This window comes from Egretta garzetta, unplaced genomic scaffold, assembly GCF_000687185.1.
Source record: "Egretta garzetta isolate BGI_Z169 unplaced genomic scaffold, ASM68718v1 scaffold115, whole genome shotgun sequence".
Lineage (NCBI taxonomy): Eukaryota > Metazoa > Chordata > Aves > Pelecaniformes > Ardeidae > Egretta > Egretta garzetta.
The window spans coordinates 300167-317608 of record NW_009259791.1 but is presented as its reverse complement, the minus strand read 5'-3'; the positions used below and the strand labels follow the sequence as shown (position 1 = coordinate 317608).

General features: G+C 40.7%; 1 protein-coding gene across 1 annotated transcript in view; it reads right to left on the bottom strand.

Annotated features, from left to right (window-relative positions):
- Window positions 1-140: 140 nt before the first annotated feature.
- Window positions 141-17442, bottom strand: part of SUCLG1 (succinate-CoA ligase GDP/ADP-forming subunit alpha) — a 21078-nt gene continuing 3776 nt past the window's right edge. Inside the window, exons 3-11 of the mRNA XM_009639605.2 lie at window positions 11877-11954; window positions 9596-9699; window positions 8585-8701; window positions 7866-8078; window positions 7720-7777; window positions 5315-5398; window positions 4520-4671; window positions 3848-4036; window positions 141-2850 (exon numbers count right to left, since the gene is read on the bottom strand). Of these exons, the coding sequence (XP_009637900.1) occupies window positions 2824-2850; window positions 3848-4036; window positions 4520-4671; window positions 5315-5398; window positions 7720-7777; window positions 7866-8078; window positions 8585-8701; window positions 9596-9699; window positions 11877-11954 (1022 nt within the window). The 3' untranslated portion in view covers window positions 141-2823. The remainder of the gene's footprint in view (window positions 2851-3847; window positions 4037-4519; window positions 4672-5314; window positions 5399-7719; window positions 7778-7865; window positions 8079-8584; window positions 8702-9595; window positions 9700-11876; window positions 11955-17442) is intronic.

Sequence of the window (17442 nt, the reverse complement as noted above, 5' to 3'; positions counted from 1 at the left end):
TGCCCCACGCCTGTAGCGTTGCATGGGGTTGTTGTGACCCCAGGGCAGGACCCGGCCCTTGGCCTTGTTGAACCTCATACAATTGGCCTCGGCCCATGGATCCAGCCTGCCCAGGTCCCTCTGTAGAACCTTCCTACCCTCAAGCACATTAACACTTCCACCCAGCTTGGAGCCACCTGCAAACTGTACTGAGGGTGCAGTCGATCCCCTCGATCAGGTCATTGATAAAGGTATTAAACTAAACTCTCTAATCAACCTCAAAAAAAATTTTATCACCAAACTCAAAGAGGACCTACTTGTGAGACTATTAGGTATCACTCAAAGACAAATATTGCCCAGTAAGAGAAAAAAAGCATGAAGTGGATCTACATCCTCTTCTCTTTGTTCAAGAAAATTCGCATGGCAAAGAATTTCCCCAACCAAAATGAACATCTAGGATTTCATCTCTCTCAACAGTGCAAGTGATTTATGGACAGACACCACCCAGTCTAGATCAAGGGAAAAAAGGACTATTTCATAAAACTTAATGAGAACTCAAACAGTAACATTAGCAATGTTTCTCTTGCACATAAAAACTACTTGCAAATTTAGGAAGTAGCAACAAGGTTTAAGGCTCAGCACTATCTTAAATTTGGCCTTTAAAAAAATTGAACAAATTTCAAGATCAGATTACTAGAAATATTTATTCACAAGTGCATAGAGTATTAAACAGATGTGAATATGTTTTCCCAAGAAACACTGTCATTAGTAATGGAAGAGGCTCTGATGACATTTGTCAACTGCACATTTTTAGGCATCAAGAGAAAACTGTGAACACTAAGCCTTTCTATCAGAGAAGTTTCTTCCCCACCCTTTAGTGACGGTCAGCTCCAGGCCACTACAGACTCTTCCCCCAGACTTGAACAGAACCGGGCAGCTGCTAAGGTGCAGCACCAGATGAGCGCTGCAAACATTAGAATCAAAGTCACATTTTTAAAACCACCCTCAAATTTCAAGATATGAGGAAACACTTTTGCAGGGGACAACAGTCACTGGAGTTTATGGCTGTCTTCTAAAACAGCTGGTGCCTCTAGAAGAGCTTCCATGGAGCAATCCCTAGCAAGAATCTTAATTACACCTCAGTTGTCCTGGAAGTCATCTGTTACAACACTGGTGGCAAGGATGAAGTTCGGGCAGTTCATCAAGAAGCATTATCCATCCCAAAATACATGTTGCGGAGAAGCCCACCTCTACAATGAGTTGCTTTGATTAGCCGGCTCGTAAGACAGGCTGTGATACCCTGACATTCACTGGTGAAGAACTGCACTCTTACACAGACTGAGACGTGTTAGCACCAGTATTTCCCCAAATAAAGGGCACTGCTCGAGCCCTTTTGCTCCAGATTAAATCAGGCACCACCAGAAAACTGAGCAGATCTAGCAAGAAAATTCCTATCTGTTGTCATGGGCTTCATCAAATGATTTACCCCTCAATACTGCTTTCAGCCATTTAGTGACAGGATGTCGGGTTCATTTCATTAAATCATACCAAGGTGAATAATTCAGCATCTGGTCTCTGTGGCCTAAGGCCTATATCATTTGACTGATGCCTGACCGTATATGAAGCGTATTAATACACATTCAGTGCAGCAGAGGTACGACCTGTCCTTTCATGCATTTCATCAGGGCTTAGCTCTAGGTAACTGTAAATGTCAGTACCGAGATATCTGCCTACTGCTTGCATTAGGAAGAGAAATCCCACACACATTTAAGAAAATGAAGAACCATTTTAAACAAATAACGACACAAGTTTTCATAACAGCACCTTTATGGAACACAACATTAGCTTCAGGCAAGTGCCGGGTTACACAAACTTTCAGTCCTCTATATAAAGACAGCAATCTTGGTTTTAGTCCATCCTGATAAGACTTGTAATCCTCATTTATAGGCACAGTGCTCGGGCTATTTCCAAAGTAAAAAAAGGGCTTTCCATTACAGTGCTGGGAGTGGTTAACAAGTTACCTTATTACATTCTTTTCCAGAGAATAATAATTCTCCTCCATCATGTCCCAATGTTATTAGGATTTCAGAACACACAAGCAATGCAATCCTAGTTAACATAAAGAGGAAATTAAAGTAATGTAAGCTAAAGACCAAATCATTTTCATAGTTACAGACAATTTTAAATATATATTTGCGTGGGAAATTAGATTCATTTTTGTGAATAAAAATTCCATCTCTCCAGACAACAAACTGAATTCCTTGCCAGTAGACGACCACACTGTGCACGGCTCCTCAGCCCTGCAAAGAAAGTCTGGACTTCAGGCATATCCAGCTACGTGGATCAACAAGCAACCCCTTCAGATCCAGCAGCTTTGGTTTAATGGACGGAAACTTTGGCCTATTGTTCAAACAAATGTACTTGCCAGCAACGAACAAGTAAGACTGGATTGTTTAAAAATAAAGCGAAGTGTGATACGTGCATAAAGTCAGTGCCTTGATCCTTAAAAGCATCTCTAGAAGCAACTTTACCTTAAAAATGGGCAGTGCTTAAGTTACAAAAGATTATTTTGTTTATGATGATTGAAGAAACAGCTCTGCTTCAGGAATTCAAAAGATGAATCAGATTTAGTAGTAGATTTATTAATTTGCTGTGATTTACAATGAGGTGATAATGTCTGAAACAAGAAGACATCAAAACAGGTTTAGCCAGGTTTATGGCTTCCAAGTCAAATTCATAGACCAGTGTCAGTCACTTGGGCAACTGAAGATTAGCAGACAAAAGACAAGCGGAGGCCAGGCGCTGCACTGATATTTTGGAGACAGTATTCCGAAGTGTCTTCTCTTACAGCAATTTCCTTTTCTCAAACTCCTGCAAATAGCACACAGACATTACCAGTGGGGGGGGTGGGGGGAAAAAAAAGAAAATGCTTTTATTACTGTTTTATTTTAAATTACTTTGTATTTATCTTAGCAAATCTGATTTTAGGAATTAAAAACGAATTAAAAATTAAAATATAAAGTGCATAATGTGTGCAAGTTAGGGGAAAGGAAACTAAGTATTCTCCCACCTCACATTAACAAACCAGCTATGAAAAACCGGTGGTGCTAGACTGCAGCCAAATTGCAATGCTGTCAAGGAACCATTTGCTCCCACACAGAACATAACAGGCTAATTATGCACAAGAGCTGCAGTAGAATCCTCACAGTAAAGGATTCAAGCCAGGGAAGCAACAAAGCAAAGATTTTCGTTTTAGTAAAGGAAAAAACACAACAGAAGAAGGGAAGAATCCCACAGCAGCATGCGAAGATGCTGTACTACACAGTCATCACAGGAAAAATAAAAAGAATACCCTGCACAGCTTAATTATGCATTTCCTCCAGCTGTGAAGCAATGCCTTTTTTGGATATGAATTAAGAAAAAGGTAAATAATCCTATTCCATACATAAGTTTTTCAGCTGTATGCATTCAACCATAATTCTGAATTAGTACTTAAAATAGATAGACCTGTATGCCAAGGCTTTTCTTCCTCAAACACCCTACTTTCAAAGAATGTTTTCACATTTTAAATTAATTCAGGTGCTTTGCATCCAGAAAACACAATTCAACGAGTCGCTACACTTCAAAGCAAAATGCAATCACTCCTCTATTTTGATATGTTTACTTTCCTATAAAGGCAACATTACATAAAACTACCTGCGTGTAATCTAAGTAAGAACTGCAGCTTGTTCAGTCAATAGAGTTCTTATGTTTAACCAAGTTCAGAGCAACAGAATATTTGGGTAAGAGATGTACTCCCAACTCGTACTCCCTCAAAAGTAGCTTCATTCTCAGGATGAGCACATTTACCAATTTCCAAGCAACGAACCTTGTAGATGGTGCTACCTAGCTGAGCAGGAGACATGCTGACAACAACACCAGCGCTCTGAAGAGCGGCTATCTTCTCTTTAGCTCCACCCTTTCCCCCAGCAATGATTGCTCCAGCATGACCCATCCGTCTGCCTGGAGGAGCAGTCAGACCAGCTATGAATGACACTACTGGCTTGGCATTTGGACCCTGTGAAGAAAGAAAAGATACTGGTTTACATGGGGGAGAGCAAAATGAAAAGTAATTCCAGATGGTAGGTTGGTTTGTTGTTTGGTTGGTTGGTTGGTTTTTTTTTTTAAATATCAACTAGCCAGGCAAAGATATTAAACAGCTAGAAACCTCAGACAACACAGAACCAAGGGCCAGAAGAGTGTGGAATACTTTCTCTCCTGATAAACATCATAAACCAGAAGCAATCAGAAACTTTAAAACACCTCTCTACAAAGCCACGTATATTACAAAAACCAGAATGTTCATTACAGGACTAAAAATCTTAAGCTGACACTGCTCTCCAGTAGATTTCATCTGGATAAAGCTCCTCTTTCTCTTTAGTAAAAGTAAGACTTTTTGGGTTTTTTTGTAAATAGAGATTAGAGATTGAACTGAGTTTTCCTTGACAAAAGACAATGGCTAACTACCAAAGTGTCTGGAAGCAAGCTGTTTAAGACTTACGGTATTATTTTCTTTCAAGAATGTTGCTGCATCTTCTTCAGCATTTCCTCCAATTTCCCCAATCAATATGATCCCCTCAGTATGAGGATCCTTCAGGAAGACATCAAGGCAGTCAATAAAATTAGTTCCATTGAAGGGATCACCTCCAATACCTGAAAAAAAAAAATTAAAACCACATAAAAAAACCCCAAGACTAACTCAAGATAATGATACTGCATTTACAATAAAAGTTTCAAGGTAAATTTCAGCATGAAGAGTATTCACAAAGGCTCATAAGAGGGGCAGCTCTGAAGGCTCAGAGTGCCAAATTCCTGCTCCAAGTATCTCCCTCACAATTTACAGAAAGCTTTGATATCTGAATAATCACCTTTCAAACCATAAGCAAAATACTATGCCTTATACAGAGGCTCTGTATAAGACACAGCAAGACCAAGACCCCAGCTCTAGAATTTTGCTGTAAGAAAACTGAATTTACTTAACATACCCAACTAAATGCCTAACCATGCCCTACCCCTTTATAATATTACACTTCTGGGGAAAATCTGTTTCCAAATGGATGCCATGTTTGCTGGCGGTTCTCCATTCAAAACTGGTTTTTTAGGCTTTTATTAATCTGATGTGGAAATGATAATAGAGAAGGATTATACTCTTCACAGCACATAGAGATCTCTCTTCTCAACTTAATTGCCATTCCGCAATTTCTATGCTTGCAAAAAGAAATCACTTTGGATCTCTTCTTGTAAAGAAGCAGCAGATTTGGGATAGGTGCAATAGGCTGTTTCTGAAGAAACCTACCAACGCAGAAAGACTGCCCCAATCCAACTTGCGTCGTCTGATGAACAGCTTCATATGTCAGGGTTCCAGATCTTGACACAATACCTTTAGGAAAGAAAAGGAGATAAACTTAACACTGACATAGATAAGCACATGACTAGAAGCAGCTGTTCTTACATTCATGAAAATCACCTTAATAAACTGAATATGAGATGCCAGGTTTTCCAGCTATCCTTGCCAAAACATGAAAACTCTGTGTAAGATTCTATCTGTACAATTTCTTGGTTGATTGTCAACAGACTAAACCTGCCCAGAAAGTCAGTAAAATTGGCTGAGACAGCATTCCTCACACTACAGCTTTACCAGGAAAGAAAACTGAAACAAAATAGAAGAATAACCTTCTTGTCTTGTATGCGAGTAGCTGATGCACTGAGCTTGGAACACTGTTGCAGCTCAGCAGTTAACATAAGAATTCTGTATTAATCACATCTCCAGTATGGCCAGGCACACGAGAGATCCTCCAAAACAGAAATATGGTGCACAAATGCAAGTTATCACTAGTAAGGCATTTGTTGCTGCAGCTCACTGCTCTACAGTACACATTCAGCATTTACATCACAATACTGTAAGAGAACACAGCCCCAGTTTTACATTCAGGATGGAAGGTAATACAGAGCCTAGATCAGGGGCAAAATATTTGCATTTTTTTTTGTTGTTCATTTTTCCAAGTCAAGATATCTGTTAATATTACAAGAGAGAAGGCTTCCAGGAAAAACAGACATCATTTTCCATCTCCTTCAAACCATCTAACAAGGAATACAATAAGCATATTGCGTGAACAAAGGAAAAAACACACCACTATTCTAACAACTTTACTTTTCTCAATTGTTTATACCGTGGGACAGCACAGACATCTGCTAGCAAAAGTTTTTCTCTTGCTACTTTGCAAAGGGCTTCCTGTTTACTATTAAGATCAGATTGCATCAGAGAAGCTACAGATAAAGGTCCAAAGACTGTGGCTATTTTTATAGCTTGCATCCCAATATTATCAAATGATTCTTGGATGCTTTCGCTGGGGAGCATATCACCAAAGGTCATAGCGTTAGACAAAACTGGGAGGATGGCAAAGCTACTTTTTTATTCCCTGATCCTTGGATCACCACTGAAAATGTTTCTAGCAATGGTGGGGCAACTGGATTCAAGATTTAAAATATTCTTTCGTACTTTACGTGCCTTGCATTCAGATTCTAGTACCTTGTGACTACAAGATTTTGCTTGTAGGCATTTAGAAAATCTTAACAGAACTTTGATTCAGAAGGGAGCTCAGGGCAACATTGGTTGGTGCTACCTTTTACAGTCATAGAGCAATGTCTTGATGGTATCTTCAAAGGGTGTAATTGCAGTCATCTGATTTTTCAGTTCCAGGTTTATAAGTATTTCTGAAAGCTGGAGGTGTGACACGAGTGTTAACACATCCTCCAGCATTCACTAGGTACAGCTTATTCTCAAGTCCGAAGCGGTTAAGCAGCAGAGATAGCTTCTTGTGTTAGGAAAACTGCACTGAGCCCATGTAGTTCAAGAGCACTGAACACGTTTTCCCACAGTAAGCACACTTTTCATCAGAAAAAAAAACCAAAACGTAATGTTGCAAAGGGTGCTGTGCTCAAGTTAACCTGGTTACCCCACTGCCAGGTAACAGCAGCATATGTATGTCTACAACAATGGTTCTGAAGCTCCATCAAGCACAAATGCATGGTTTTGAAGAATTTTCTTTATAGCTCCTGAATGGCATTATTTTAAAAATAATCAAGTTGTTATTTCTATAGTTTAGAACAAGGAACCAATAGAAGTCAGGACAAAAGATTTACATGCAACAGGGTGTGCAACTAACATGTGATTATGAACAAGTCACTGCCTTTCTGACCTTAATCGCGCTGTCTGAGACGTGGGTATATTCATCACTTTCACTCACCGTGGTACAGTCGTCTAACTTGTCATGTTACAAACTTGCCTGTAATCTCTTCTCTCTGCTATAATACTGAGCTCACTAAAGGTGTAGGATCTTAGTCCTCAGGAGCCAAGCTGTTGGAAAGAATAGCAGTGGAGAGCTTGGTGCTCTCAAATCCCAAGATAAATGGAGGTACCCTCAAAGGAGAGTGTTAAGGAAACTAAGTCAATCACATTACCTAAGGAAACCTCCAACTGCTTTGCCTCTACCATCAGTACTCAGTGCCTGCTATGGTAGACTGACTGATTTTGGCGTTCAGGATTGATAATGGCAAAGTTCACTTACAAACTGAAGAAGGGACAAGCTGTTATACAGAATGTCAACTGTCTTCAGGGCAGGATGTGACTAGCCTCATGAATAAGAGCACTAGAGTACCAAACTTCAGTTTTAGATGATGCACAAATATTCAAAAACTCACCAATTCTTCCCTTCTTGTGAATGTGACCAGGCATGATACCAATTTTACATTCTCCAGGCTAAGGAAAGAGAGGGAAAAGTCAGATGGAACATTCAAACCATCACTAAGAATGGTTCAGCCTTGGAGCAAATCCAGAAGTCACTTACATTGATGACTCCAGGGCAATTGGGGCCCACTAGTCGAGTCTTATCCTGCCGAAGCAGTCTGTGTTTAACCCGAACCATGTCCTGCTGGGGAATACCTTCAGTAATGCATACAACTAAGGGCATTTCTGCATCGATCGCTTCATTGATGGCAGCAGCAGCAAACGGAGGAGGTACATATATAACAGTGGCAGAAGCACCCGTTTGTTCTTTGGCCTAAAATGGATATAACAAAAGATACCAAGCATTTAAGGAGGTGGAAGAGAATATTTGACAACTAGTTATTTAAAATATGTCCATTCACAGGCATAAATTAAGTGAATGGATATGTATTAATTTATTATAATCAAAGTAAGTGCTAAATTCATTGAAGATGGGAGGCATTCAGTGCAACTAGGGAACTGAGAACTAACCACTGTCGGGAAAGGATCTGTCCCATGAACACCACCTTGGATAACAGTTTGCTAAAAATTCACCATATACACCAGAATCAATCAGAAACTAGGTGCATGCATAAAGTAAGTGTATTCAGGCTCTGTGAACTTCACAGTGGAAGCCAAACTCATGCCTGACCACACTGACCGCTCCCTCTTTCACAAGGCCTCTGTTTCACTCCTTGAACAGTGACATCCACGGCTTAAGTCTCTTCAGTGTGAGCAATGAAAGAAGGAGCCCTTCAGCAGCATTAAATTGTCTGCCCTCCAGTCAGTGCTGCAAATTACCTCCTTCACAGAATTAAACACAGGCAGACCCAGATGAGTTTTTCCGCCTTTCCCTGGAGAAATTCCTCCAACTAGATTGGTGCCATAGTCCAATGCCTGCTGGCTGTGAAAGGTGCCCTATGAGAGAGAAAATAAGTAAAGTTAAAAGGCATGTAATAGCAAATAAAGTGCACCCAAAAAAGCTGATGTTATCTATAGTTCTGAAGGCAATTTATGGCACTTAAATGTTGCAATGAGAAGGGAAGTTTTCACTACATGTATACAAACAGCTATTTTGAAGAGTGCATCAGCATGTTTTAAACGGATTCAGAATATGCTATGCTTTTTTCTTTTAAATCAGAGCACTGTGGTAGCACACTAAAGGATATTTTGTTGTATATTGCTAATACACCTGCAGACATAGTAGCTACATTTTATTTCCACATCCAAGTCTGGCAGATGACAAACAGCATAATGAAATGGAAGAAATTAGCATTCTCATCCATGACTAGCTGATAGTTTTAGCAAAGGCAGTCTTCTCCCCTTGCAAATGTGTAAAAGAGTGAAAGGGAGAAAATTATTAAATATCCTGAAATAAAAACAGAAATTTAATTCATAGGCATTGACATTCAAGTGCATTTGTGAAAGAGGCACTTCTAAAATGGTACGGTTTTTGTAGTTTTTTGCAAATCTCCTTTTACAAAGAAACCCTTTCAGTTGTATACAATAAAAAGGCTTAAGACCAAAGCCAACAGCAAAAATCAAAATATAACACAGATGACTCAAAACCAAGTTTTAAGCTTGTGCACAAGTGAAGAAAAAAATCTAGTCTATCAAAGAAAAAAAAGAAAGGTCTATTTGGACCAAAGAAAGGAAACTACAGTGCTGAAGGGACCTTCCTGATGATGAAGTCCAGCTTCCTATCAACACAGGCAAAGCCAGTATATAATCCCTTTTATACATTACTATGGTTTTTGGCCAACTAACTTTCTGAACTGAAAGGGTGATAGGAGAAATAGTTCACATACATACCTGTTTGCCTGTAAAACCCTGACAGATAACCTTTGTATTTTTGTTAATATACAGATTTTTCCTTGATGCCGAGTAGGAGCAGTGTCGTACGCCATTCTGTTGCACTAGAGAAAAAAAGAAAAGAGAGGGTAAACCATTAATCCACTGCTTTGTTAGACTCCGAGTCAAAAAACAACCTATCAAGTAAGTGCATATATATTAATGCTGATATCAAAAGATGAATTGATCCAGTAGTTCATGTTTTCAAAAAGCAGCTCTGAAAGTTTTAAGTATTTAGGATTTGTTATTCTAAGATATTAAACACCTGCAGTTCACTTTATCTACTCAGTTTGCTGGGAATCAGACAAAGTATTTCTCATATTGGGTACTTAATATCAGAACTCCAGTCACAACAAACAACAGACAGAAACATCTTCTTAACCACTACTCTCATTTGCACATGAACATGTTTCTATCCTCCACAAAATTCTGCAAATTGGCAAAGTAGAACTAAAATCCTGATATCCCAGAGGCTGTTAGAACATAGGTACTATGTTATACCTTCTGTGAACATAGTACAGTCCATACTAGACAATCATAGAATAGAATCATAGCATAGTTTAGGTTGGAAAAGACCTTGAAGATCATCAAGTCCAATCTAACCCTGCCATCCCACCACTAAACCCTGGCCCTAAGCACCTCAGCCATCCGGCTTGTAAATACCCCCAGGGGTAGGGACTCGACCCCTTCCCTGGGCAGCCCCTTCCACTGCTTGACAACTCTTTTGGGGAAGAAATTTCCCCTTACGTCCAACCTAAACCTCCTCTGGGCACAACTTGAGGCCATTTCCCCTCGTCTCATCACCCATTACCTGGGAGAAGAGATCGACCCCCCCCAGCCCCCCCCTCCTCTCAGGCAGTTGTAGGGAACGATAAGGTCTCCCCTCAGCCTCCTCTTCTCCCCCCCAGGTCCCCCAGCCACTCCCCATCAGACTTGGGCTCCACACCCCTCACCAGATTCGTTGCTCTTTTCTGGACATGCTCCAACCCCTCCATGTCCTTCTTGGAGTGAGGGGCCCAAAACTGAACACACTATTCGAGGGGCAGTCTCAGCAGTGCCGAGTACAGGGGCACGATCACTGCCCTACTCCTGCTGGCCACACCACTCCTGATACAAGCCAGGATGCCATTGGCCCTCTTGGCCACCGGGGCACACTGCTGGCTCCTATTCAGCCGGCTGTGAACCAGTACCCCCAGGTCCTTTTCTGCCAGGCAGCTTTCCAGCCACTCTTCCCCAAGCCTGTAGCGTTGTACGAGGTTGTGAGCCAAGTGCAGGACCCGGCACTTGGCCTAATGGAGATACTGAAGAGGTCAAGGGTCCCTCAGCCCGGGTGAAACCTAATGCCAAGCAAGACATACAGTAGAAGACCTTCTTCCAACAGATGCCTAGCTACGGGAGCCTAGGCGTCACTGCTTGAAATGCACTTGGGCTCGTGTGGAAATACAGCTCTCCAGATACTCCACCGGACCCATTTTCAATTTAGTTCTCGCATCTCTGGTACTGAAAAAAAACAAACCAACAAAACACAACTACAGAAAAACAGCACAGCACATGCTGTATCAAAAAGACAAGGAGAATGACTGCATCTCTGCTGAAGGGGAAGACATGTTGACATCAAATGATGAAAAAAGAAATGCACAGCATATTACCATGCCAGAGAGCTTAAGATGAGGAGGAAAAAGAGGTTTTTTGGCATAAAAAGGATGCATGCATTGCCTATGTTCATTGCCATACACTTTTTCAAATACCAGAGTGTTGAGGGGATCAGAATCTATTTATTCCCGGCAAGTATTTTAGATTAAAAAACGTATTTTGTGCTCAGAGTGAACATAGGAAGGTACAATCCTAACACAGAAAGCGACACTTGTATGTTACTACTATATACCTCTTCAGCTCTTCTAAAACTTTACCAGTTAAGATTTGAGGAAGTAAAAAGTGAAGTTGAAAGAAAAATAAGAGATTCTGAATCACAGTCCCTGGACTGTTCCACACACTTGCTCAGGCACGCCTGAACAAGGGAGTGATTTTTTTTTTTTTCTTTTTCTATTTTTATAAAGGAAGCAAAAGCTATTAAGTGGAAAAAAGGAAAAAAGTACTCTTCAATATAGACTGCTAATGCACAGAATTTACTGAGATGCATTATTAACATCTTGTAATAACGCAAATTCTACAGGTGAAACCCAGCCTTGAGAAAAGCAGAGGACGACCCCCCTGTGAAGAATCTACTACAGTCAAGACCTACCACCAGCCAGGCCTTGCAGAGAACGGTCAGGGCTTCCAGAAGTACGGGAGTGCGCGTTTTGAAAGCCCACTGATGGGCCTGCAAGGGTAAAGAACAAACAGGCAACACTAAACTAATTCAAATGTAAGTTTTACACATATTGTCTGTGCTACAACACTGACAAATCCACCTGCAAAACAAGAGAGGGCAGCTTGCCAGGCACACAGCGCACACTCAGTGATTTCAGTATTTGGAAAAAGAAAAAAAATCCAACATTTGACAAATAGTCACTCCTTCCACTAGACCATAAAAGCAATTCTACAGTCCCAGTTCAGCTGTCTGTTCCATATCTATTTTCAGATATTTATAACCTTGCACAAAAATGGTTTTCAAAGCTTGTCAATTCTCAGTTTTGGAAGTCTATATAGATATATTTTTCAAGGATAAGAAGCTTTTGAGCATTTCCAAGCTATCAAAGTACTAAAAAAAAAAAAAAAAAAATTCAGGCACTGATAACTAAAAGACAGCTTAAATTCCAAGCTTTGTATGGATTTACTCTTGAAAACTGTATGTGCTTCTTACATGACTGAAGAGCCCTGGTTCAAAAAACAATACAGCTGGTTCAAAAAAGCCTGGCCATAAGCTTGAGCCATTTGCTGTCGTCAAAGAGAGGCAGCTTAGCACAGGCACATGTCTCACGAGCGATACATTTTTGAAGAAATTTTAAAAAACAAACAAAAAAAAAATCACCTTACACTTTCTGGGCTGGAGGAGTCTGAATTCTGGGGGAATTTTAAACTGACATGATACAGCTCTGTAGGTCTCTCCATGGCCTTGTCTGAAGCGGAGAAGTTTTCCCCCTGTTATCAGCACAGGAGGAGCAGCAAGGGCATCGGTCAAGATGAGGTTCTGCTATACGTGGCACAAACAGCAAGTCCCCGATGCAAACAGCTGGCAATTTAAATAGTTAAGACAGATATAAGATGAGAAGGAAACAGGTGGAAAATCAAAATGGTACGCCTAAGTTCACAGCAGGTAAGAGTCAGAAATAGAATCCAAGTCTCAATTTCCACCCAGGACCTTCATTCACTAGCTCATACTGCTTCACATCTTCCAACGCCTGTTCAGGGAATTGCTTTTACTCAAACAAATTAGGGTACCCAAGTGTATATGCACGTTTCTTCAAGAAGAAAGGACAAAAAAAATCATTTGCTCTTCTGATGACCAGGATTCAGCCATGAAACAGTAAAAGCCAAACTCATTGGTGATGCTATTTTAATGCACATGTCTAAATTACAGGCCAGGTTACAAAGGTGCAGGCTCCAGATGAAGCCCTAGAGCATAAGGACAAGTCTTATCAAATCCAAATCTTAGCAAAAGCACACTGAACTGCTGTATTTTGTATAAGCAGAGGTCTACTGTGTCCAACAAAGGCCCATAACAGACCTTTTGAAAAGAGTATTAAAACCAAAATAAGAAACTGGATAATCTTTCCCAGGCAATCCCTTTCATTTCAGCCCCATCCCTGTTCCATTTTGCACAGTTTGTGGTTAAAAAAAAAAAGTTAGGAAAATAACAAGATGCATTTATTTTGGCTTTCCAGTACTTTAGCTTCTACATAGCTGAAGAGATGTAATGTGGCAAGAACCTATTTTAGTCCATTGTACAGGACAACCAAGTAGCTGTGAAAAGTACTCCAATATCAAAACTGCTGTTGCAGGATAGATTTGAAGAGCACGATCTAAATTTAGCAGAGGGGTAGAAGCCAGTATATAAAACATCAGTTTTATAGTAAAGAAACCTTACCTTACTAGGAACTAAGAGACAGAACCACCTCCATCACACATGCTGCTGGTAGTTACTCTTCCACTTCCAGGGAACCAGGCCCCAGCCAGCCCAGAACTCACTGTAGTCCCAGCAACAGGAAAACCCAGCTACATTTGCTTCTCAAAAGAAAACTCACAATTTGTAGCCTTGAGTGGGGCTTTAAACTCACTTGTGTATTGCAACTCAAAAGCCTTTCTAGAAAAATACACCATTATTTATCATGAAGTCCAAACATTAATTTACATGTTAAAAAGAAAACTGACCCACATTTGCAAGGTATTTTAAAGCACACATTGAATGTAAATACTGTTTACACTGAGCTTTCAGGCACTCACAGAGCAGCAATACCTCCCATGCACAAATCTCATTTAAAATGATACAACCCAAGCTACATTTGCCCAGCTTATTTGTGTTGTGTGAGCCAGCTGGCAGTACAGATACTAAGGGCTAAATCTCTTCCTCAAACTTTACAAAGCTGAAAACTGGTTATTTTCACAACTTCTTGCAAGATTCCCTAGAGCTACGGTCAGGAATCCAAGTCAGCGTGTGCCTCCCTCCTGCCCACATTTATCCCAGACAAAAAGAAAAGTTTGGAAGCTGAGGTAGCATCTGAGGGTGCTCACAAAATGAGCACAATACAAAGGCACGGCAACACCGCAGAGATTCCTTTCTAGAAGGACCTGAGCAGACACCTACATTGCCAGAAGACTGAAAAGTAATAAGTGAAATTCTTCCTCTATTACTCCTTGAAATAGCCAGAGAACTTGGAGATGAAGGAAGATATTCCTTTTCCTTTCTATTACCTACGTAAGGAAAGAAGAAAGCCTTAGAAATCATATGGGCTCCAATACAAATGGGGAAAATGGAGGTCAGTGCAAGCGCGGGGAAACACAGGGAAGGACCGAGGTACAAAGAACACCAATCAAAATGCTAAAAAGTGGAGGGGGGTTTTCCACACATCCCCCCACTATTTTCCATCAGTTATGGACCATCAGTTTGTTTCTGAGCAATCCTTTCAATATTTTATACATGTTTAATTTGCATTTTTATGACCATCTCCTTTCTCTTTCCTCTGCCTACAAATGCATGGCCTGAAGAAGACAGAACAAAATCAGTTCTGGGCAGCTTCTTACATTAAAGCATAGACATTAAAAAAAAAAGTTCAGCAAAGACTGAAGCGCTGCAGCAGTTATCAGAGTTTACTGACTAGACGCTTGATATTAAAAAGAATATTCCACATGCAGTTTCCCATCCTAGTTCTTTATCAGGCTTTAGTCTTCATTATCAGGCCATAGGTATATATTCACACACGCAATTAGGTTCAGATAATTCTCTCCCCTCCCTAAACCCATTTACAGTATTTGCCCTTAAAGGTATCAGTTGCATTAGTAGAAGATGATCCTTATTGACAATGAAGTTTTCATGCTATTGAGGGATTGCTCAAAATATCTTACTCCTGGTTTTAAAGATTATGTGCTCAGAGAAGGATTTCTAGGTCTCGCTTCCCAGCCTCTCTTCTCTCACCCTTCTTCCCTTGTCAAATTCCTGTTAATTATGGAAAAGCCAATTTATGAACACAGCATAGGAGTTGAGCAATTAAGTAAATTAATCAGGCTGTAAAGGACAGATGCAATGACTACGCTACACCTTCCATAATAAACAAAACTAGGACTAATGGGCAAATGACTTTCAGAAAAATTTCAGTCCTTTCGGCACACCTCTCTTTCCTAATCAAAATTCCCCATTCGTTGCAACGGACATTACTGGCTACATGGGGTCACGGGAGACGTGGCAGTCGAAAGAAAAGCTCTCTCACAAATTTATGAAGCTGAAACAAAGCGAAGCATCTCAGTGAAACTGCAGGCCCTTGAGGAAACAAGCACGTTCTTCTCAGCACAAATCAACTACTTCTTGTAAGGCATCAAACTCTTTTCCCCATGTATACTCCACTGAGAACACATGCAGCTAAAGGTTTGGGAGCTTTCCTCCCCCTTCACTATTTACATAAAAAACAACTGACAAATTCTTCAATTTAGATTTGTCGTTCCTGCAGCAATTCTTTGCCAGGGTTATTCACATAATTTACGGTAATCTTTTAATCTAAGAGCTCTACAAAGCCTTCTAACACGCTCAGAACATAAAATCCCTAATCCTGACTCTCCGATCACAGTTAAGGTGCCTACAGCAATGTGGTATAGACTGACATAGGTCTTTCTTGACCCTGTCCATATAGAAACTGTGCTTCGAGCTGACCTTTGAGCAAGCACTCACCATTCACTGACATATTTCATACTATGTTTTCACAACTTCCTGAAATGAACCTTATGGATACACACCCACATGCATCGCTTTTGCAGCAGAACACACTAGAAACTCCTGATTTCAGATCGCCAAGAGAAGCAGATGTTAATTATTTCTTACTGAAAACGTACATACAAAGTCCAAATTTAAGGTTTCAGCTGCCTTTTAACATTTTGTAAAGAGTATCAAACCAAAGAAAGAAAAGTTTCCAAAGAAGGACTATTTCATCTTGCAGGAGCTTCTTCAAAACACTTCCTGAACTGCTGCAAACAGAACACTCATTGAGCCACTTAGACCACTTCTTCCCCTCCCCTCCCAAAATCCTCTTAATCACTTTTCCCTGAATCTCCTACTGCTATTTGTAAAGGCAGCAATGTGGAGTTTTAGCACGTAAAACTGCGCCCAAGAGTAGCTTTGCTGAGAGTATAAATTAACCTAAATTGGAGGTGCTACATTCCCATCTGTTCCCCTCCATCAGAACCAATTTTCTTCAGACTCAGGAGAGCCAATTCAAAAAGCTGAACTGGCAAAAATGAACCGCACAGTCACAAAATACAGCTTTCTGCTCCTGGAGGACAAGAGGCAGGAATGGATGGATACCTGAGGGGATGGTAGGTGTGAACCACAGGAGCCACTACTCAGACCAGCTTAAAATCTTGTGCGATCACGTTACTAGACCCTGACCTGCAAGTTACCACCACAGAGAGGCAAAAAACAACTTTAGGTGCAGTGAAATCATAGAATCATTTGGTTGGAAAAGACCTTTAAGCCCAACTGTACCTCGCCACTGCTAAACCCTGTCTCTAAGCACCTCATCTACCCATCTTTTAAATACCTCCAGGGATGGGGACTCGAGCGCTGCCCTGGGCAGCCCGTTCCAATACTTAACAACCCTTTTGGTGAAGAAATTTTCCTAATATCCAATCTAAACCTCTCTTAGCACAACCAATGTGGTAGGTTTAAGTTCATCCATTTATTCTCAGCTGCAGTAACCAAGATTAATGAACCGATTCCTCAATTCAGATTCCAAGAAACGGCTCTTATGCCTAGGCATACCCATACTGATTTCAGTAGAGGATGCAGCACTAACTGCACAAAAAAACACACTGAAAAGAAAAACAAAGGCACTTTATTTTTTTATTGTGATCTTCAGAAGAACACATATAACAAGTTTCAAGCTGAACTACTAGTCTCAAGCTGCTTGTGTTATCTGGAATTAAAGGCTAATATTCTTATTTTTGACAACAAAAACAACTTTATCAACTCAACCCCAGGATAATTTAGGGACCTCGGAAGGTCTCTAAGCCAAACCACCACTCGAAGTGACTAAATCCACCTCTGCCAGCCCCCACTGGGCCTTGTCGAGCTTTGAGCACTGCCGGGCATACACGGGGCAGAACAGCTTTCCCGGGCGCCCATACCCGCGGCTGACCACCCTCAACGCCAAAACTCCTCCTAA